The sequence below is a fragment of the Mastigoproctus giganteus genome, chromosome 5, assembly GCF_048544385.1.
Source record: "Mastigoproctus giganteus isolate SK-2022 chromosome 5, ASM4854438v1, whole genome shotgun sequence".
NCBI classification, from domain to species: Eukaryota; Metazoa; Arthropoda; class Arachnida; order Uropygi; family Thelyphonidae; genus Mastigoproctus; species Mastigoproctus giganteus.
This window is the reverse complement of record NC_143579.1, coordinates 78,110,251-78,132,161: the sequence shown is the minus strand read 5'-3', so window position 1 is coordinate 78,132,161 and position 21,911 is coordinate 78,110,251. Positions and strand designations below refer to the sequence as shown.

The 21,911-nt window shown below is 38.1% G+C and overlaps 1 protein-coding gene across 1 annotated transcript in view; it reads left to right on the top strand.

The window, feature by feature from the left end:
• Positions 1–21,911, top strand: part of LOC150085511 (protein argonaute-2-like) — a 444,788-nt gene that overhangs the window by 224,083 nt on the left and 198,794 nt on the right. Inside the window, exon 7 of the mRNA XM_090373305.1 lies at positions 13,139–13,222. Coding sequence (XP_090229431.1) covers positions 13,139–13,222 — 84 coding nt within the window. The remainder of the gene's footprint in view (positions 1–13,138; positions 13,223–21,911) is intronic.

Below are 21,911 nucleotides of genomic sequence, written 5' to 3'. Positions count from 1 at the left end.
ATATACACACACACACACACACAGTGGAACTTCTCTATTACGAACTTCTATTTAACGAATTTCTCTATATTACGAATTTTTTTGCAAAACATTGCACCTTGAAATGAAATTACATGTAAAATTAACCCCACATAGCAAAGTGTTAGTCTCTCCATAATGAATTTTTAAAAAATTTAGTAAAGGCATTTTTGAAGATTAAGTATTTACTGCCAAACAGTCACTCAAATATACGGCTCCCTTCCCCCCGAATTGCACATTAGCATCTGGAATTGATCATCCTTTTAGTGAATACTTGTGGCCATTGATGCCCATAGTACGGTCTCTGTTTCATTTTTGTTGCAGTTATAAAACCAAACGGGTTTCTTAAAAGTGGTCATAAACTTTACAATAAATAGGGTAGATTTGTAAATTGATGTTGGCTCATGGGGAAAACGAAATTTGCTGTGGTAAACCTTTAGTGTGCTGCGGCGCCAATACATAGAATACTACCGTAGTTAGATTTTAGTAACACTTACTGAGTGACATTCGCTTCTCACCTCAACCGTACCATGTGACCTTCCTGTCAATCATTATATGATATGTCCGTTCTCATCTAACTGGATTTCCAGTAGATGGTGTTCGTATATATATTTTTTTTCTTTCTTTCTTAATTTCGTTCTTTTAGAACAATTTGTCATCAATCACATAGACTATATTCTCTTGTATCCCCCCCCCCCGAAAAGTAACATACAGCATACATTAACTATAAATTTTATTTCATCTATATATATGAATGAAAGCAGAATAAAAGAAATTCACGAAGTCGTATATTTCTTCAAAGTGATTGATCACATGAAGGTCTCATGATACTGTTGAATTGGCAAGTGAGCGTCATTGAGTAGGCGGAACTAACAATTCACTATATGGTCAGCGCAGCAAAGTTTGCGGTGTGTGTATCGGCAAGAGCTGCAGTCGTAATTTTTACAGTTGTGGAAACAATGTCGAAGAGAAAGCGTTTTAAGTATTAATGATAAAGTAAAGATTCTTCATAATATTGACCAGGGTTTTAAGAAAAAAGATGTTGCGGAGAAATATGGCATAAAGGTTGGCAGGGTTGTTAAGGACACTACTGACGCTATGCTGCTGCAACAGGATCTGGAAAGGTTGAGCAGATGGGCTGAGAGGTGGCAAATGAAGTTTAACATTGACAAATGTAAAATACTACATATGGGAAACAGAAACCCCAGAGCAACGTATCAACTCTGTGGTACTACAGTGACAGTGGTAGAGAATGAAAAGGACTTGGGGGTAATTGTGCAGGCAGATACGAAGTTCTCTGAGCAGTGCAGAGGGGCTGCAAGAGTAGCTCATGGTGTCTTGTCAATGATATACAGGAATTTTTCTAGCAGGGATGAGGAGGTAATTATTCCCTCATATAAGGCGATGGTCAGGCCACACCTTGAGTACTGTATACAGGTCTGGAGGCCTCATTTCAAGAAGGATGTAGAGCTGTTGGAACGAGTACAGAGAAGAGCAACAAGATTAGTGAATGGAACAAGGGGTTGCTCTTACGAAGAAAGGCTTAAGTTTTGCAAATTACAGTGTCTGGAGACTAGGCACAGGCGAGGTGATCTGATAGAGGTGTATAAAGCGTTGAATGGTTTGAGCATGCTCAATGTTGATTGGATTCTTCCTCTTGCTCAGAATAATCACCTGAGAGGGCATAAATTCAAATTGAGGAAAGACAGATGTAGGATAGATGTGCGGAAATTTGCCTTTAGCCAGCAGGTAGTTGGTTGGTGGAACAGACTTCCATCCCTTGTTGTGGAAGTTGATAGCCTAAGTAAATTTAAGGTTCAGCTGGACAGGTATTTTGAATGAACGGAGGGGTGAAGTGGAAGTGTGTTTTTTTTTTTTTTTTTTTTTTTTTTGGCTGATGCTGCATAAGCTTGCTTTCTTGCATCATATGCCTATGCTAATGCTTAAATGCTTCTTGCTTCTTTCTTGCACTACTGCAAGTGTCGGCTGTCTGCCCTTCATAATTTTCAAGTCTAGGGATATGGTAGAAACGTCAGGAGTTTATAGACATCCTATGCTGGCAGAGCCTGTCCCCACATCTTTTATTTGCACCTGTCCAATGAGCATTGCTAGCTGGAAGCGTCACGACCATCAGCAGACCAGTGCAGATCCACATCTCAATCGACAGGGTGATGTCAGCAGGTAGTATTCATTAGTTAGATCCATGGCCTGGGTGGATATTTAGAGATCTTCTACACCAGAGTCCCTGGAGCAGAGATGTCATGAATCCCACAGCTGTCCAGGGCAGGTATCAGCAGGGTCTGGATTTGGCAAGGAGTTTTAAGATATCCTCTGTGGTCACTTATCCCACACCCGTAGCAGCAGGTGTCAGCAGTAGTCATCATAGCCAAGTCGATGTTAATCAGGGGCGGTCAGTTACCAGCCCACTAGATCTCATGAAATTTAGGTTAGACTGGAGTTAAATAGGCAGGGAAGGCTCTCATGTCTTGGACCTATGTTTGTGCAATATTGCAATGCACAAACATAGACAGAGGTGTTCATCACCTTTGGGAAAATGTCTAATTCTGGTAATTAGGTGACTTCTGTGGTTATCATAGATGGGACAGTCATGTAAGACAGGCACCCAAGTTTCATTTAGACCATCGCTGTATGTTGGGCCATCACCAAGACCAAGACTAGTTTCTTGTCTTTAAAAGATCCATGTCCATTGAAAGAATGTCACTAGAGGGGTAATATTGTGGTGGTGCTTTTTGGGTAGGAGATTGAAAGCTGTAGTATGAATCATTTAGTTATTTTGCTCCTAGCAGGTCTGCTAATGTCCATGGAGTTTTTTCATTATGCACTTCCTCAAGTTTTGCATCTGATGCAATGTCAAACTCAATTCCCAGTGTTAATTGGGATACTAAACTTTTATCTGGTGCCGAATCACCTCCAGGTTCAGGAGCAGGGTCTCTGAAAACACCTGGAGAGTGGGAGTATTGACCATGCAGCAAGCTCGTGTGACACCGAGGAGTATGGTGTTGAGCTTTGATTTGCAATAAATTCTCACTAATCCGGATCGAAATATGAAAATTCTTTTCACAGTTGAGTACTTTCAAAGACACGCTTGATTTAGGAAGGCAGATGAGTGACTCTCACTGCCCGCCAATTGACAGCGCAGAGAGAGAGAGAGAGAGAGAAACACACACATTACATTGTCTTGCATGCTGTTCAATATCGTTGTTGACTCTGAGTCAGACGGATGTTATTGCTTATACATGTATTGCTTCATTTGCGTACTTCTTTATATGTATATACATATGTACATTTTAACATTTTATAGAATTATTGGTTCTAAACAATTAAAAAGTGAAATAAAAAGAAAACCCTTTAGTTTAACTATCATTAACAAGCTCAAAGTGATAAAACAACTTTTTAAAACAACTGGAAAAAAAAATTGTTGAAGAATTTGATATTGGCCAACAGGCTGTATCAGATATTAAACAACAAAAAGAATCTATAAAGACATTTCCTTTAAAATTCGATGTGAAGAGTGATAAAAGCAGTGTATCAAATAGACAGACATTAAAAAAGCCAAAAGAAGTGTTGCTGGAAGAAGCTGTATTTAAGTGGTATTCACAGCAAAAATCAAGTGGTGCTGGTGTGTGATGCCATTGCCACCTGATAAATGTATAAAAAGATAAAAGGACAATACATTTATCCATCTATCGTTGGATAAATGTATTGTCTTTTTAGTTTTTAAATAAAGGCTCTATGGCAAGGGTTGGCAACCTTTTTTATGTGACGAGCCATTTTTGATGATCTTATTAAAGAGAGAGAGAGAGAGAGAGAGAGAGTCTAAAGAGCTGCACCTCTACTCAAGATTGGGGGTGGGGTTAAGAAATTGAATAGAGTGGGAAGATGTTTTATTAAAAAATAATATTATTTATTAATACTGAAAAAATGTAACAAACATCCAATTAGTGCGAATTAATGTGACTTTTGCTGCTGAACTTCTTGAGCGAGTCTCTCAACATTAGGCGAGTGTGCCGTGATTTTCATCTGTAAACATGTGAAGAGACCCGCATTGTTCAGACGGTTTCTTGATTTATTTTTAATATAGTTGAGGTTCGAAAATATTTGCTTGCAGAAACTCTTTGAATTAAAAACTGAGAGAAGTCGAAACGCAAATATTTTCAGATTTATATACTTGTCCGATTAGCTACTCCATGCATCGAACACAATTTGATCTTGCTTTTTTCAACCCATCTATTGCCGTCCATTTGTGTAGAATTGCAAGGGCAACCTTTTGCCTTTCCAAATCTCAATTTCAGTTTTTAGGCATTTTAGTCTTGCACTACACATGTCGTTGATTTTTAAGTCCTCTAACTCTATTTCGAATTGTTCTTCATGTGGGCTAAAAGTTAGAGCTACAGTTACATGTTCAAAGAGCCACAGGTTGCCGACTGCTACTCTACAGTGATATATTTTTTTTTTATTTTCATCAGCATTACCTATATCATTAAATCTTCCATTTATTTGTGTTCTAATTTTTTTTGTATTTTGGGGCTATCTTTTTCTTCACTAATCTGGATGACACCCCCCCCCCCCCAATTACTCCATATTAGTGAGGGTTTACTGTATTTGCTTTTATTGTTACTTGGGTGTACCGCTTGTCTGACCCATATACCAGAAAGAAAAAACAGCTTTCTGAATGAGGTCCAGAATCCTTCTTTTCAGAGCCCATCAGATCTGGTGATTCTGACAATTATAGCATAATTTCTGACTTTTTTCATGAAATAAACTAGGTGATGGAGAAAGCTCAGCTTTGAATCAAAGATAACACCATGATATTTTAACTCTATTACCAGACTGTCTGTTGTCCCATCAATCCTAATAAGAGGAGATTTGTGTATGTTTAGTGCCCCTTTGAGAAGTATGCTTTTAGTTTTCTCTCCAGATATAATCAGTTTATATACATATGCCCAAGTTTTAACCTCAGAATGCTTCATTTGCCTGTGTCTCAAGCCCAGCTAGAGTTTCAACTTTAACAATGAGATCAAGATCATCCGTGCCAGCAGTGATGTCCAAGGTCAAAAGATAGGAACTTGTCTGTGATGATATTGCAACAAATAGTCCAAGAACAGAGCCGTAGGGACATCCTGGAAATTTTCTGGGAGACTTACTGAAACTCGTGTTCTAACATGGCATATCTGTCATTGAGATAGTTGTCAACATGTCTGTACGGGTTTGATGATATTTAACATGGCAATAGGCACCTCTTGATACTTGGCCGTTACAGGGCATCAAAGGCCCCAAAGCCAACCAGGCTAGCGGGGTAGGTAAAGCGCCTGCCTGGCAACCCAAAGGTCGTGGGTTCAATTCCCGCCCCGGGCTGGATATCACGACGGTGCCGAACCATCGTGAATCCAGGTTGGTTGGATATCCCGGCCACGATACACAAAGGAAGCAAGAAAAAACTGGTTCCGTTGTGTATTGATCACATCATACGAAATAAATAAAGGCCCCAAAAAATCTACAGGTATGGCGAGTACATATTTCTGCTCAGCAGAAGTTGCCATAATAGTAAAATATGTCACAGTGTCCTCTGTATAGGGGCCAGCCTTAAAACCAAACTACTTGTCAGATGCTGAGTTAGAGGATTCATAATAAGTGGCTAATCTGTACAATAATAGTCATTCCTGGAATTTGCCCAACACTTGTAGAAGAAGAGCTATGGACCTGTACAACCTTGGCTCAGTAGGAGGATTTTCTGGATTCTTTAAAAAGAGTTTTAGACACTCACTTCCAGGTTGCTGGAAACTCACTGTAATGAATAAATGCTTGCTGTAGACAAGCATATATTGATTAGAGTGCCTGTAATAAGTTTAGGGTATGTTTTCCTGAGATTTTCATATATTACCCTGAAGTATATGAAAGCACCCTCTTCCTAATGTCGTCCAGTTCATTGCACCACCATGGCACATCATTGGCCTTGGGGACTTTCATTGGGGCATCATATGCTTTGATACTACTCTTTGTTGTCTATGTGTTGGTTAGGGGGTAATAGTAGTCAGGTTCTCGGGGGCACTGCCCTGGTAAACAGATCCCATTTGTAATTTTTCATGGCATATCAAGTGATATGGTACTTTGGGGACCTCATCCACTTGACACACCAGGGCAAAACTGATTGCCTGTGACCAGAGGTGGTCCAAGTTTTGTTTACATTCCAGCATGAGAACTTGTGTACTGCTGATCAGGTGGTCATGGTGATGTCAGTTGTGCTCATATGTGTGGTCCAGTTAGAAGTTGGTAATTCATTGGGTTAGTTCAAAACCATGCAGGTGTTTGTTACTGTGTAATACTCCAATTGTTGTCCATTGTAGTTCGATGTGTGGGAGTCAGTGTGGTTATGCCACAGCTGGGACTTAGTTACTGTCCATGAAAACTAGTATCCTACATGTAGGTATTAGCATGGTAGCAGCTTGTAGATACTGGCTTTAGGAAACTACATCTTTGCCTGGGCTACAACCCAGGGATATGACATGTTGCGAACTAAGTACTAGTTATGTATGCATATACACCGATGAGCCAAAACATTGACCACCTACCTAATATGATGTTGGTCCTCTACTTGCAGCCAAAACAGCTCATACCCGGTGAGGCATGGACACTACAAGATTTCTAAATGTGTCTTGTGGTATCTGGTACCAACACGTAACCAGCAGATCTTTTAACTCCTGTAAGGTCTGTGATTGAGATGCTGCAGATCAGAGTTGCTGTTCCAACACAAACCACAGATGCTTGATGGGATTGATGTCTGGGGAATTTCAAGGCCAGGGCAATACCTGGAAGTCTTCCTCATGTTCCGCGAACCAGTCACAAACAATCCAGGCGGTATGGCATGGCACATTATCCTGCTGAAAGACGGCACCGCCAGAGGTGAAGACTGTTGCCATGAAAGGGTGTACCTGGTCAGCAATGATGTTTAGGAGTGTAAAGTGTGTTTAGGGTATAACGGCACCAGGGATTTCCCCCATCTCCGCGTAGTCTACATTGTCGTGTGTTACAGAACACTGTAAAGGCCAGAGATTTAAAAGTGTATGGATGTTGTTGGGTGTAGTGTCGTGTACCATTGTTCATCTGGCCATTTAGCCGCTAGACCTGTCCTGAGGCCCAACGTTGACCACACAGCCCCGTGAAGGCAAGGCAGATACACCAGTATTTTTAAATAAGTACTCTGGCAGGTCATGCCACCTAATTTCTTGGGATTTCACTGGTTAGGACCTCAAAAAAAAAAAAAAAGGCGGGGTGTGCTAGAGGTTGGGTCAAGCCAAAGGAGTTTTGTTACACAGTGTGGAATTAGAATTTTGGGTGTAGGGCTAGGATAATTTTGACATGGGATGAATGCTAGTTGGAAAGCTAGAGGGGGGGAGAAACTGAAGGCTGGTGGGGCTGAGAGACAGAAGTATGGGGTTTATAGAGTAGATGATCCCAAAATCAGTGAGGCAGGCCCATGCCCCACCAGAAGGAAAGAGGGGGAGAAGGAGGAGACAAGGGGACCATCATCTTTCCCCCCCTGCCAGGGGAGAAACCGGGCCATGCAAGGGAGCACGGGTTCAGGATCACCACGTGACATTGGCTGCAATGCTGCATGGTCATAGTTGGTAGGGTCTAGTCCGAGAAGTTCAAATTCAAGTAGTGTCAATCCTGGGACAGACAGGTCCCATCCAGGTGGTGAAGTCATTTCAGTAGTGAGCGGCATGAAGATATATTTGATAGAGTCAATCCGAGACGGTCAAATCCGGGTAGTGTTAATCCTGGGACAGACAAGTCCCGTCCAGGTAGTGGAGTCAACTTGGTGGGGGCGAAACTGGAGTGGCAGTCATGGTAGATCGAGGTTATATTGAGGCCCATTGTAAAGGCACAATTTTTGTGCGGGTTGAAAGTCTTCACGAGGGGATTTCTGTACGCTGAAGCAAGTAGTAGTGGTCTTGACACATGGCTGATTAGGCTGTATCATTGTCTGGTTGGGTCTGAGGTTGTGGTAGGGTTTTCCACCTCGTGAAGAGGCCCTGAGCAAAGGTAGAAAAGGCTGTATAGGTATGGTGGTCTTCCAGGAGATGTTGCTCCTGGTCTCTTGGGATGAAATGGATTTGTGTGATGAGAGAAGATCTAAGGTCATCATATGGTAGGCAGTCATGCATCAAGTGGTCCCAGGTCTCCTGGGCACTACAGGTGCAAAGGGAGCTGTCGGAAAGTTCAAGAAGGTTCAGTTTGCTGCGAAAGGCACCATGCTCTGTTAGGAGGTATGTGGTTAGAAGGCCCGGGGAGAACCAGGATGGTGATTTGGGATATACTTTGCATATGTCCGGTATAAATTTGTGGGTGATGGCCCCTTTGGTGGATTCAGACCATCTAGCTTGCCAGGTCTGTTGTAAGTAGGTTAGGAGTCTGCTGTTTTTTTCACTGGAATAGGTGTTAGTAGGATCCGTGGTAAAATCAATAAAGGTTATAGACTTTCCTCTGCTGAGCTGATACAGCATCCCCACATAAGCCACCTCAAGGTCCAGGGGCAGTACACCGGCGAGGACCTGTAGAGCGTGCTTGCTGGAGGTGCAGCATGCTCCTCCAGCAAGGATGATGTTTAGGTAGGTAGTAGACGTCAGAATGTCCGGCAGTTGGATGACTGACCCAGGGTATCCCAGCAGAACATCGCCCAAAGCATGATACTGCCGCCCCCCGGCTTGTTTTCTTCTCGTCGTGCATCCAGGCGCTATCACTTATGGTATATGATGCACTTGTACCAGGCCGTCCACATGGCACAACAGGAAACGTAATTCATTAGACCAGAGTACCTTCTTCCAATCACTCAAGGTTCAGTTTCATGCTCGCATGCTCATTGTAGGTACTGTTGCCAGTGAGCCATGGTTAGCATGGGCACTCAGAGTGGCCTGCGGCCATGCAGCCCTATTTTCAGCAGGGTTCAATGTACTGTGTGTGTGTGTGTTGTGACACATTACTTCCATCACCAGCATTCCAATTACCGGCGAGTTGCACCACAGTTGCCCTTCCGTTGCCACGTACCATCCAGGAGAGCCTTCACTCACCTCGAGCATCGATGAGCCGTGGTTGTCCAACATCTCGCCAGCGGTTCATGGGTTTTCCCTCCTTGTACCACTTTCAGTAGGTGCTAACCACGGCTGACTGTGCGCACCCCACCAGCCATGCTGTTTCGGATATGCTCTGACTCAGTCGTCTGCTCATTACAATTTGGCCTTTGTCAAACTCACTTAAGTCTGCTGCCTTTCCCATCTGAAGACCAAGAGTAACACTCATTAACGGAGCTCAGTATCGGTGTTTTTTTATACCATGTCCTGACCAGTGCATGCGCTGTAGTTCATCTGCAGTTGCTTCAATTTACCTAAGGACTTGCTGGTCATAATGTTTTGCCCATCGGTGTATATAACTAGTCACTTATACACTCCACATAAGGGGTGTACAAGGCAGTGTTTCCCAAACTGGTTTGCGGAACACTAGTATTCCGTGAGATGTATTGTTCTGTGACAAATCACAATTAATAATTTTAAAAAATAATAAATAAAATAAATAAATTTCGTATGTTTGTAGCGTACATCCCTTTTGTATCATTATAATTTTTAACATAATTTTTTTTTTTTTTTTTTTTTTCGGTTATTAATATACTGACATAGACTAATAATCAAATTGACTCTGGAACACTATTTTGGCAGGATTTTGAATAGAGAAATATGCATAGAGGTAATGACATCTATGAAAAAATAGCAATGTAGTGATCTAATATGGCATTCGTATGCGATTTAGACGCTGGAGTACACGAGTTGAGGGAGAACAGGAAGCGAACCGATATCGTGCATCATTCAGTTGGATGAAACAAAGTAGCCTTCTGCTGACACGTTCTTGCATGTTTACACAGTGCTGGTGGTGCGGTGCAGACTGTCTTCCCAATTAGCTCTGTAGTAGTGCAGAAAACTAGTAAGCATTACTAAACTCACTTCCTTGTATAAATATTTTGATAATTATCAATATTTCAAAATATTATTATTAAAAAAAAAATGACCATGGATTTGTGGTTGATAAAGGGAACTTTAAAATGTGAAGCAATTGCTTCTAGTAGTGCAACTGTGGTTTATGATAACGAATACCATATTATCACACTTCAAAGGTGAGGATGAACAGTCTCATCCTTTTGACCCCCAAAAATCCAAATTAAAAAAACAGGAACCAACTAATACAAGACCAAAACGAAAGTGTGATGACGCTTATTTCGGCTTTACATGTGTTAGAAATAAAGATGCTCCTGATGCACGGTGCGTCGTATGTAGTAAGATATTAGCAAACAGTTCTTTGGCTCCCTGTAAACTTGTGTGTATAGTGCCTCTGTAGCCAGGTGGGCAGGAGCATCAGTGCGTAGCACACGCTTCTTGATTAGACCGGGGTTCGAGCCTGTGACCACCAAATACGGAGGATGCTGAAAGGTCAGGGAATGACCCCTGCATATCCCCGGAGCAATATGGTCTTAGTTGCTAATGCTCCTAAAAACCAAATAACAACAACAGCTAAACTTGTGTTCCATAAATATATTGTGAGATGAACAAGTGTTCCGTGACTAAAAAAATTTGGGAAATGCTGGTATAAGGCATGGAGTTTAGTTAAGTTGAGTGCAGGATTTCTCACTGTGATTGCTATCCAGGAGGTATATGAAGAGGACTGTATAATTCTGTATGAAACATAGTAGCCTTGCACCATGCTCATATGTGTGTAGGACCTTTTGGAGGAGCAAAACTTCAATGCTCTCCTTTTTGGCCTTAAGCCTGAGCTGGTCCACCACACCTCAGACTCCTTTGCATATTTATTATTATTACAATTAGCCATATGGTGCAAGGAAGCCTGAGGCTTTTGCTGCATCAGCCAAAAAAACTGAGTTACCCTGAGAGGGAGGGAGGGAGGGAGGGAGGGAGGGAGGAGAGAGAGAGAGAGAGAGAGAGAGAGAGAGAGAGAGAGAGAGAGAGAGAGAGAGAGAGAGAAGAATGATGATATTCTGCTCAGGACCCTGGATGTGCCAAGCCCATACTCACCAGATGTGAGCTCCTGAGTATATTTATTTTGAAGGAATTTAAGGGCTTGTTGGCCATGCGTAATATCTGAAGGAGAATTGAAGTAGATTGGAGATTAATAAAAAAAGGAAGGAATGAAAATTTGGACTTTTGAGTTAGAATAGATGCACCTAATTCTCTAGATTTAGGTGTAGTAGATGGGCACCACAATTTCACCATGTAGAATGACGATATTGTGGTGGCCATGTAAAAAGTCCATTGCAGACACCAAAATAACTCCTGCATTATATTTCTATCTTTCTGTTTGAGAACACTACAGAATTGCTAACTTTATGTTGACTCATAGGTAATGATGTCTTTTCTAAAGTGGGCATAAGCCCAAATCTTGTCTCTCTCAATGGTGGGAACACAGAATTCTGGGACAAAAAAGACAGAAATACTTCATCACACAAAGTAGCATCCTTTTCTTTATGTTATTTTGATGTCTGCTTCGAAACAAAACCCTACACTTTTGCACCCATAAATGTTAATTGCCCGATTTCTTTCCACACGCATGCACATTTAGACAGCATTATTCACTATTTTGCATAAAGTTGCTAACTAATTGAGGTCAACTGATGTGGGCCCTGAAGCAAGTCTGTCATAGGTGGCTCTTAAAATTTTTAAATCAATAGCAAATTTTCTTCTTTTGTTGATGCTATTCAATTAAAAATGAAATTAGTAATTTTAAGCCTAAACTTTGTGTTGTTGCTGTTCCCCAAACTCAAAGACAGAAATATAATGCAAAGTAGTATTTCCTTTTCTTACCACATGTATCACAGATTAATATACTCATTGGACAAGTTGTCTGGACAAAAAACGATTTTAAACTGTATATTTAGTTTCAGCAAGAGGATTTACATCATGTATATATATATTTTAAATAAGTTTGACAGAAAAACTTAAGAATATAAAAATTGTAGATAATGGCAAGCATATAAAAATATAGTTAAACAGTAGTTGTGCATTTAAGATCATAAATGTGCACTCTGTTTTTTTTATATCTGTCCAAAGATTGGGAAATATTGCTGAATGCAGTTAAAGTTGGATAGCTACTATGACAACATTCTTTACTTCTGAATTATGAAATTTGGTTAAAATTTTCTTAACCAACAGTATTTAAATTTCTGGTGCAAATTCTCTTTGTTTGAATAAAATTCGGTTACTTTAACTCTTACTGAGTTGGAACATTGAAGTACAGTATCATTCCGTTATTGCATATGTAGATGTGCTGTTCACTGTATTGTTTGAATGTTTATTTGCACTAAATAAAAGTGGATTTGTTGCCCCCTCCCCCAAGATCCAAGCGTCCTTTTTCTTTCCACATGCACGTAACGTAACACTGATGTACATGAAATAAACAGAGAAGCTCATGAATAAGCCCACAACTAACCAAATAAGTTCCAAGTTTTCAGCATCCCTAAGTTCTCTCTTTTTATTCCGTTCAACATCAGTTGTTCAAGTGAATATACGTGAATATACAATTGCATTACTTTTGCTGTATATTATGCGAGCATGTACATTACGAAACAAAAACTAAACCATTGGACAAGAGCTACACATTGTATACATTTGAATTATATGGTTATTTATAAAAAAGGAATCATTATTATAACAGACTTAGTTCAGCAGAACATATTTTGTTATATTTCATAACAGGTGAGGCACATTCTTAAATATAATAATGTATCGATTAATACAATAACATTATATTAATTTACTCTTATTGTCCACATGGCTATAATGGCTACGTGTGAACTTTTATATTACATTTGCAGAATATATATAAGATCTGGTGGAAATTTAGAGATTAATTCAAATTTTTATTAACATTGAAATTTAAATAACCTGAAATTTCCATTGTATGTTATATGTTACTGTAATCAGCATTTTTTTTTTTTTTTTTTTTGTTTTGTTAGTGCATTGTTAATTCTGCAGTCTTGCATTTTAATCTGATAAGTTTTTTCTGTTAATTGTTCATCATTTTTTTTCCCCTCCCTGTTTAGATTTCCTTTACAGTTGGAGAATGGGCAAACTGTAGAATGTACAGTAGCCAAATATTTTTTAGACAAGTACAAAATGAAACTGAGGTAAGATTGCCTATGTAAATAGCTGATTTCTTTTATGACTTGTTTTATAGAGAATATTGTTTTTTAATTGAGTCTTTATGAATATGTCTTGTCATGAAATGATATTTGAATGTAGAGAAAGAGATAAATCAAATTTCCTAAGTGTTTTTTGCATTATGATGCTTATGACACAATGTCTTATTGATGTCTTTCCATTCACACATACAGTTATCATTATTATGCTTACTGGTCCAAAGAAATGTAATCAGTACATGTTCAAGACTTTTGAAATGACTGAACGTGTACTGATTTTTTTTTTTTTAATTCACTACATGTTCATTTTTGAAATACCCACCAATAACTAATTTATTTATTTATTTTTAATTAATACTCTTAAATAAGATTTCCAGAGTATTGTCACTAAGCAAATACATAATTGTGGGGTGAACATTTAACACTGCACTGGTGCAATTTTGAGCACAAATACAGAAATACCAATAACATATAAGGTTTGATCAAAAACTTCAGTGAATAATATAATTATTATAATTCTTGAACCCATATTGGTAGCTAAAATTGGATCATCGACATCGTTTGAACATGAGCACCAATCTAATGTAGCAAAAACTGCTTTGGGTGAACACTTGTTTTTCTCATTTGTCATCTGTATTAAAAACTAAATAATTAGAATAAAGTACCAACATTAAATCTTGCTGTAAACTTGGAAAGGCAGCCACAGAAATTCATGAACTGCTTGTTGCAGTTTACAGATGGTGCTGTGATGAAAAAATGGAAAAACATCATCAGCTGGACAAAAAAAAAAAAAAAAAAAAAGCTCAGCAGTCAAAATCACGTGTGAAGCTCATGATTACATTTTTGACAATTAAACAAACTGCAAAATGGCAAAGTAGTTGGACCCATTTGTTCACCTGAATTGGCACCATGTTGTGTTGGGTTATTGTACAAATTAGAAGGACACGAAAGATAGATGGTTTGAGTCAATTGAAGAAATCTGTCTAATCAAACACAAGACTCGGTATTCACAAAAGACTTCCAAAAATGTTCAAGCTCTGTAGCCCACATATTCAAAGTCTTTCCTCTTATGGGTGCCCTTTGCAGATCTCACCAAGTGAGTTGCCTGTCGATGAACCCTTCAGGAAGCTTAATATATCTCTTTAGGTGTGAACTCCATACGTGGACACATTTCAAGGGCAATCTTACGGTTGCCTTGTACAGTGGAATTGTGACATCTCCATCTCTACAAGCAAATATTTAATAAATTTTTAACAGGACACAATGGGCCTTAATTGCTTCCTGTCTGCACTGCTTGGAGAACTTCATGTTCCACCATATCATAACTCACAAATCCCTTTCTTTCTCTGCTGTTTTTATTCAACCCCAACAAGTGCAAAAGTTATGTTAGGGTTTCTGTTTTCTTGTATTTTGCAGCATCAAAATTTAGCTTCCACTTTTCTGACCATCCTCGAAGTCTGAGTTATCCTAAAGAAGTGCTGCATGCCACTTATTAAGAGATCGTTAACTCTACTAATCTTTACATAGTCTGCAAATCTTGTCATTGCTCTGTATCCCTTTGTGTATTTCATTTAAGAAAGTACTGATCCTTGGGTACCCCTACTTCTTACATTGGCCCAGTCTACAAAGTAACCATTAATCACAGTCCTTTGCTGCTTACCTGCAGCCACCATGTAATCCATCTAAGGATTTTCCCTCTGATTCCTACATGTTTCAGCTTATAAAGTAATCTATTATGCAGAACTGGGTCAAATGCCTTGATGATGATGATGGGGTCTAGAATATTCTATAAATACCAAAATTATTTCCTACATTCAGGTTTTTTAACATAATTTTCCCTTTACAAAACCACATTGTGATTAATACAGAAATTATCAATGGCCATTTCTGTTTGATTTGTGATATCTTTGGATGAAGTATTCAATATGGATCTTTTCACAACCATTATTAAGGTTAGAATTATTCTAGAAAATATTCTAAAATTTAAATTTACAGACTTTAAATCAGCTAAAATCTATTCGGAATTAATATAATTATAGTAATTAAGCAGTTATTAGAACTTTATCTACCGTGAACTTATATAAAGTTAAGCTTACAAGATATTGAATAATAATAAGGAAAAATAAAAATTTGTCTGTTAATCTCTTAATCCTATCTTGAGTCTTGAATATAATCCCTTCAGAGCTTTGAGCAAATCTGGTTTCTCTGACTGCCCAATTTTTTGCAAGTGCCACTAAACTTTTTGACCAAACCTTGCATGTGTCTGTCGTAGAAGATCATAAGATTAGCAACTGAATTATTCCAAGAATTATTCTGTGCTTCTTGCATGAATTTGAATGCATCCTGAAAGTCCTTCTTCGTCATAGTGTTCAGCACCGCTGTGATTCGGCTTGGATATCCTCTATGCTGTCAAATCTTGGACCCTTCAGCTTGATTTACATTTTTGGGAAGAGGAAGAAGTTGTAGGGGGTCTAAGTCTGGTGAATAAGAGGGGTAATGTTGTTGGATGCCAAAAACTGTGCCACAGTGAGAGCTGTGTGGACCGGCACATTGTCATGATGAAGGACCCAGTTCTTTGTGCACCACTTCTATGGACATTCCTCCTGACAGCTTCCCTTAACTGCCTTAGGATGTCGCAGTAGAACTTTGTGTTGATGGTCTGGTCAGGAGGGACGAATTCCTTATGGATAACTCTTGTTACCAGTGACGACCTTAGAAAGGAAGTTTTGTTCACTACTGGCCCGTTCTTGAAGATCTCTGCTAACTTCCATGCAATGCTGTTTTTGGTCTTCACTCAGTAACCATGGCCCGAACTTGGCCACAATCCTTCTCATGTTCAACTTGTCTGACAAAATCCGCTGACACGTGCCTTATGATAGTCCTACAATGCCATAAATGTCGTGGATGATCACCACCCGAACTTTTGCGTCATTTTCCAGGACGGTGTTTGATGATGGATGCCCAGAGCGATCGTCATCATCAACCAACGTTTGACTGTTTTTAAAATGGTTAAACCAGTAGTAGGTCTGTGTCTGGCCTAAAGCATTGTCACCAAAAGCTTGTTTCAACTTCTTATGGGTTTCTTCTGCTGTATTGTTAAGAAGGAAACATGTTATTCTTCATATTGCTCTCTTACATCAGTCATCGCAAATTACACGAAACATGCTGCCAAAGAACTGCGCATAAATATAAATATTCAATGACTCTATCCAGTCCGACACCACGTGGCACACTGATTCACAAAGAATAGGAGGCATGCAGTGTTATCTAGTGCCACAAGTCCATACTAGATGTAGTTCTGCGCAACGTTCAGATTTCAGGAACATTTGGGTAACACCTCATATATGCCTCTATTAATGCTAATGTGAATGAGGAAAGATTGATAAGATCAGTCACTGTGCAGTCATCCAATATTTTGGGGGAAGAACTAACACCATGAGGATATGGTTATAACATTGGTGGAGGATGCTGCTTCCTATTCCTTGGTTAAAAAGTGTGCAGTAGAATTTAAATGAGGGAAGAAGACAGTGCCTGGAAGCTGACCCACTCCGTGGAAGATATGCAGTTTGTCACTCCAGAAATTGATATCGTGCGTGATCAGTGATTGACAAATGACAGTTCAGTACATTGCCAGCATCTTGGGCATCTCATCTGAACGTTCGTATCACATAATAACAGAGGTTCTCTCTACGAAGAAAGGGATCAGTACGATACTCCCCAAAGTTGTTGAACAGCAGATCAGCAAACTTCCTTGCAAAGATTGTGACCATGGATGAGATATGGGCCCATCACTTTCAGCCAGAGACAGAGGAGCAGTCCAAACAGTGGAAGCACAGCTATGTGCCTCCATAGCCAGGTGGGTAGGAGCAGCAGTGCATAGCACACGCTTCTTGATTAGACCGGGGTTCAAGCCCGTGACCACCAAATACGGAGGATGCAAAAAGGTCGGGGAATGACCACCGCATATCTCGGAGCAATATGGCCTTAGCTGCTAATGCTCCTAAAAAAAACCAAATAACAATAATAATAACCTCCAGCAAAGAAAGTTAAGTCAATTCCTTTTACTGGCAAGGTGATGGCATCGGTTTTTCAGATGATGATGAACTGTTGCTAGTGGATCTTCAGAAAGGCTAGACAGGCACATGGGCATATTAAGCAGACAATGTGAAGCATTTGCATGAAAACACCAAAGATGAATGCCAATCAAAACTTAGCAAATGAGTCTTGTTCCACGAGAATAATGTGCCTTCTCACAAGTCTGTCACTGCCATGACTGCACTTCATGAGTTGGGCTTTGAAATCTTGGACCATCCTCTACATTCACTAGCTCTAACATCATTGGACTTTCACCTATTTCCTAATTTGAAAAAATTCATGGCTGTCATCCATTTTCCTAATTACAGTAATGGCATTGCTGCAGTGGATGCATTCCTGGAATGGCTAGAGAAAATTTTCTTCACAGTTGGAATCAACAAATTGCAGCATTGATGCAATGTGTTGAAAAGTAATATGTTACCAGACTCCTCTAATAAATCTTTCGTATTCTTGCCACTAATCTTTAAAATGCCCCTTTTAAGCACACAAGCAGTTTCACACATCTTTTTATAATGTATACAGTTGTACTTATTTGTTAAAATTTCCATTTTTATAATGTTTCATTCAGTGCACAGGCCATGCCAATCTGCTGTAGACTGATTCAAAAAAATTTCTGTACCAATTGCCATGCACATCTTTTGACTGTAACTGCTGTCCTTTCTTCGCTGCATTAGTTCATAATATATTGATTATCTTTAATTAATTGATCATTTTGAAAGGGAACATTAATGAGTGAAATTTGTTCCAGAAGTCCCCATCAGCTTAGATTTCACTTATTTGCATTTAGTTTAGTCTTGCTTAAGAAATAGCATACTTATGTGTATATATGTCCACTTGATTGTCTATTGTTCATTTGGCAGGTAAGAAAAAGAGATTTCCTCTTTTTGAGAATACAGGAAATCTCTTTTTCAGCCTTCCTAATTATTCTCTGTCTAGACTAGATGTTCTTAACTAAAGAGACTCATCTTCAGTTCCACTTATCTCATACGTACCACTGGTTCAACATTATATTTTCGCTGAATACACTGAAGTTTCACTTACTACACTGCGTGTATATTTTCCTTTGCTACTAATGGCACACATGAGAAAATATACGGTACATATATCCAGTCATAAGTAGTTTGTACAGTAAAAGCTTGCTTTAATAGACTATATGTGGCTAAGGCCAGCCTGCTAAGTCCAATTGTGAAATAGAAGAGTTTGAAATTTTGCTCTGTCACAGTGGCAGTGGAAACTCTGACTAAAGCTTGCTGAAGAGCTATAGAGTGCTTGCACAGAGGTTCAGATCAACATCAAGATTTACATCAAGCCCATTAAACATGTTGTAACATGTTTAATGGGCTTGATGGATGGTGAGGAAAGTCCTATTTCCCAGCACTGTGGTTATTGTGAAAATATTTTAACTGAAGGTAAATACCATTAGTCTGAGGCAATACTAGGGCCTATGCAGATTAAAGTCTGATTTGGTGGATGCTGTCCTTTATTTCCAAAATCTGCTAAATTGAAATCCATAAAGGGAGGGTTTACTATATAGGCACTCCTCGACTTACGTACTTAATTGGTTTTTTTTTCATGTACTTAAGTCCAACTTCGGTCTTGTAGATACAAAATACATGTATAGTACAATATAACGCACTGAGATTATAACCCCCAACAAACTTCATCATGTGCATAATGTACAGCATTTTACGATTTTTAACCGAGTTAAATGAGGCTAAAAAAACATAAAATTAATAATAATATATAGTACAGTATTTATTCAAAACTAATTTAATCTAAATGCGATGCATAATTTAATTTAATCTACGATCAAATTGCTTTTACAGTGGACTCTCCCAAGTAAAATACCATTCACATATATGATATGTAATGAGCAGTGGTCATTGTGATCACCTTTGCAAACTGCATTTTAATTATATTAAACAGCTATTCTAATAAGCAAAAATAGGAAATATATTATCCCCAGGCTATAAAAGTTAAGTATAGAGCACAAATTTACACTTTACTTCCTCCAATTAACAAAATAAAAATACATTTATGCTTATGTACATGCCTTAATTAATAGTGTAACTAATTAATATTTCTGTTCACTGACTTTTTTTTTGTTGTTGTAAAATTAAAAACAGTAAGAAAATAAGCAATCAATAACAAAGAACACGAAATGCACAAATTGCAATTACCACGATACATGAAAGTGAGATATGGAGTAACAACTTTACGAATCTCAAAAAATAGGAATGAAGAGAAGATTCTGAAAATTTATTTGTTTTTTATATGTTTGAAGATTTCAGTGAGATGGAAGCCCATTTCACCATAATAACGTAAAAACCCACAGAATACCAGGTATCAGTATCATCGCAAATGCAATAAGATCAAGTTCACTACCCGTTTATAATTACATTGCACTAACAGAAAAGCCCAATAAACCGGAAACTGCTAATTGTTTTATGGTAGGGACCTTCAGAAATCTGCTTCAGAAAAAATATGACGAAGGTGTTCAAAATTGATTAGCAACAGCTTTGGGCTTTGTACGTATCTGCGAGTTGTACGTAAGTCGTTTGTACGTAAGTAGAGGAGTGCCCGAAAAAAAAAAAAAATATATATATATATATATATATTATTTGAAGGCAGATTTGTTTTATAAGCGATCAGCCACATCTAGCAGTGAAAACCATAAGTATAATTGTGTGCAAAATTATGAGGCAGCTAAGTTCTTATTAGAAACTTTCTGCTTACCTTTTTATAAATCAATAAAGATTTTATTGAAGTCAGTTTTTTCTTGTGGCACATGAAAATTGTTTTATACTATCTCATTTTGACATCAAATTTGAAAAACTCAACTAAAAAATCCTGACTAGTAACCAGTATTTTAAAGGCTAATTGAAATGAAAGTTAGTATTGGAATTAAAATGGCTAACTCATGCAAGGAATTAGACCTTTTCTGCAGCTATCAAAAAAATAAAAATAAAAATAAAAAAATCACAATCACTCTTACTTAGAAAATGTAGCCTTTACTGATCATTCCAAATGAAGGCAGCAGCCCTCAGTATTTAAAACCATCATGTCAGGTGAACAGGGATGAGAAGTTGTTTATACCCTGGAACAGCCATTGAAACAACAAAGAGTATAAAGGAGTGAATGGATAACCCCCAACAAAGCTACTTAGGTAGATTGATGTGGAGAATGTGATATTAGTATATTTGATATTATCCTTCATTTAGTTGAAATGATTTGTAAACACAATATGTTCACTTTTAGCATGCATCGTTTTTCATCAACAAAATCAGTAGCTTCATAGCTACTTGTTTACATTTGCCCTGAAGAATGTGTAGTTAAAATTTTCACTGTCTGATGCACATAAGTGTTAAACAGTGCTACAGTGCCGTATTACATATAAGCACTCAAAAAACCACCTGAGTGCTGTACTGTAAAATGTATAAGTGGTCAATACAAATGGTGTAAAAGTAAAGGCAAACAAAATTAAGTGCTCAACCCTGTCAGCACACTGATTGACTGAGCTATTAGCTTAGCAATTAACTGAGCTATTAGCAGTAATGCTTTGTTTTTGTTTAAAGCTTAGTACACATTGTTATTTGTGTTTTGCTTGTGTTGAGATTAGTTAATGTACACAGAATAAACTTTTGATACAATTTTTGAGTTTTGTTCCGATTTACAGCTCAGCCCAAAAATAAGTGTTCACTTTTAGCTATGAATTCCAGACTTTTACGTTTTAACTATTATTTATGAATGCTCTCCCTCATGGGTGTCAGCAAACATGTTAATATAAACAGCATATTAGACAAAAGTTTTTAATAGAACAGAAAAAAAAGTCAGATAGTTAATGTATGATAATAATAAGTTCTTAATCAATACCTACACATCGGTTGTTAAAATTGATCAAAAACAGTAAAATCAAAGAATAATTTTACAGTTTATAAAAGATAAAAATCATCTACAATACAAATTCAACTTATATAAATACACGTTCAGAACTTTTGTTTTAAACTCCAGCAAATAATTATTGTTATAATGCAATTTTTATGCATTCTCTGAAATAATACAAGGAACCCAGTATTAAATGAAAAACTATTAAATGCGAAGATAAAAAAATTATTAAATTCGAAGATAATAATAAAAAATAAAATAAAATTACAAAATTTGTTTGTAATTTTGTATAGTTATAAAATTTTCTAGTAATTTTTCTTGAAAATATTTTGCAATACAGGAAGTATCTCAATTCACTTTTTGTCAGCACAGATTTCAAGCTATTTTTATTTATTTTCATTGTCTCAGTGTTTCACTGGACACAGTGAAACACAAAAACCAGCAGTTCCTGACTACCCTTGTAGGTCAGATTCACCCAATGACCTGCTGTTTTCCAACCCTGCTACCCTAGATGATGACAAACTAGACATTGTCCGTATGAAATGGGTGAAACAGGAATCCTTGTTCATTAACAGAAATTGCTTTTTATCAGTTTTATTGAGTAGTTGCTATCAGAAAGGTCTGTCATCTGATGTCCTAAAGATATTCTTACAATGTTGTTTCTCATTGTTGCTAGCAGAGATTGATTGAGGAAAGG